The sequence below is a fragment of the Ursus maritimus genome, unplaced genomic scaffold (assembly GCF_017311325.1).
Source record: "Ursus maritimus isolate PB19 unplaced genomic scaffold, ASM1731132v1 scaffold_19, whole genome shotgun sequence".
NCBI classification, from domain to species: Eukaryota; Metazoa; Chordata; class Mammalia; order Carnivora; family Ursidae; genus Ursus; species Ursus maritimus.
This window is the reverse complement of record NW_024424341.1, coordinates 53,924,181-53,925,878: the sequence shown is the minus strand read 5'-3', so window position 1 is coordinate 53,925,878 and position 1,698 is coordinate 53,924,181. Positions and strand designations below refer to the sequence as shown.

At 65.0% G+C, this 1,698-nt stretch overlaps 1 protein-coding gene across 1 annotated transcript in view; it reads right to left on the bottom strand.

Annotated features, from left to right (window-relative positions):
- The window catches only part of CBLC (Cbl proto-oncogene C), a 15,811-nt gene extending 15,267 nt beyond the window's left edge, over nucleotides 1-544 (bottom strand). Inside the window, exon 1 of the mRNA XM_040633051.1 lies at nucleotides 175-544. Coding sequence (XP_040488985.1) covers nucleotides 175-527 — 353 coding nt within the window. The 5' untranslated portion in view covers nucleotides 528-544. The remainder of the gene's footprint in view (nucleotides 1-174) is intronic.
- Between the last annotated feature and the right edge of the window lie 1,154 nt (nucleotides 545-1,698).

The following is a 1,698-nucleotide window of genomic DNA, read 5'->3' as shown; positions in this document are numbered from 1 at the left end:
GGGGCTGGGGGCCTGGACCCCTGGGTCCGAGGGAGGAAGGGGCTGGGGGCCTGGACCCCTGGGCCTGAGGGAGGAAGGGGCTGGGGGCCTGGACCCCTGGGTCTGACGGAGGAGGGGCTGGGGGCCTGGACTCCTGAGCCCATCTTTTTTTCTGGGGCGAGGGCGGCTGCTCACCTGAGTCTGGAGCCCTCCCGGAAGAGCTCGTCGTTGGCACTCTTCCCACCCCGGGGTGGCAGCAGTGCCGCCACCTGTCTGCTCTTGGCCTCCAGGTTGTGAAGGTAGACGATGAGAAAGTCCCTCGCGCCACCGGGACCCTCGGGGCCGCCTCTGCCGGCCGCCCGCCGGGCGTGGGCCACCTGGCGTAGCAGCTGCGCCAGGCGGGGCAGCAGGTCTCGCAGCGAGGGGGGACTGGAGGCAAGCCGGGGGTCCCCGCATTGCTCTTCCAGGCGCTGCAGCAGCCTCACCGCCCGGCCGATCGCGCGGGCCTCGCCCCACTGCCGCCCCCAGGGGGCTGCCGCCGCAGCCATGGGTCCCTCGGCTTCCCCGGGAGGTAGGCGGGCGGCGGGCAAAGGTGCGGCCCCGCCCAGGGTGGGGGCGGGACCCGGAGCAAAAGGTGAGGGGGCGGGCCCTGGGGAAGCAGGGAGGGGACGGCACGTACCTGCGCCTCTGGAGGGGGCGGAGTCTGGGGGGATCTGGCACTTGGGTTGCTAGAGATCGGGTTCGAAAGTCTGAGCCCCTAAAAAGAGCTGGATGGGGCGGCTGCGGTGGGTGGAGATAGGAAGAGACTCTTCAATGGGTAGGAATTGTAGGTACGGCGCCTGGGCCACTTCTGAGACCGACTGGGGGCTGGGTCCCAAGGTTGCAGTGGAGGAGGGGCTGGGGGAGACCTGAGGCTTTTGGGGGCTGGGGGTAGGGACTGGGAGCTTAGCTGTCCAAACCCTGCGGGAAGGTGGGGCTGGGACGGGGCAATCCTGGGGCATTCAGACCCAGGTTTGGATCTTTGGCTGTGGTATGGGATTAAAGGTAAGAGAACTGAGCTTTTTAGGACTAAAGGTCGGGGAGATAGTGAGATCCCTCTGTCGCGGACAAGGAAAGCATAGCATGACCAGGCCCCTTGGTCCTCTGGTAGCAGGGATTGGATGTCTAAGGGAGCAGGAATTTGGCAATGTATTTCCTGATTCCCCACGTGAGGGGCCTGCGGGAAATCAGGCTAGAGTTGAGACACCCAGAGTTCCCGAGAGGTGGGCCCCTGGGCCCCAGGAGATGAGGCGGGAAGATGGGGTTCAAGAATGCGGGGGTCGAGGCGCGGATGGTAGGCTCCGGCTGGAGGAGTGTGGTTTTCTCCCCAACCAGCTCAACTTGAAGCGTCAGCCCAGCTCTGGCTGTGCGCTGGGCGGCCACCCGGGGGCGCCGTGGGCCGGGCCGTCCCTGCGCCCCAAGCATCTCTTTGAGGTGGAGGAAGGGGATGAGCTCAGCTCTCATCCTAAACCCATTTCCCCACTCAGCCCTCATTCCGTCTTAGATAGACCCCGAGAATTCTTCTTTCTTTTTTTAATTAGAGAGAGCACAAGCAGGGGGAGCAGCAGGCTTCCCACTGAGGAGGAAGCCTGATGCAGGACTCGATCCCAGGACCCTGGGATCATGAGCTGAGCTGAAGGCAGACGCTTAACCGCCGGAGCCACCCAGGTGTCCCTTTAG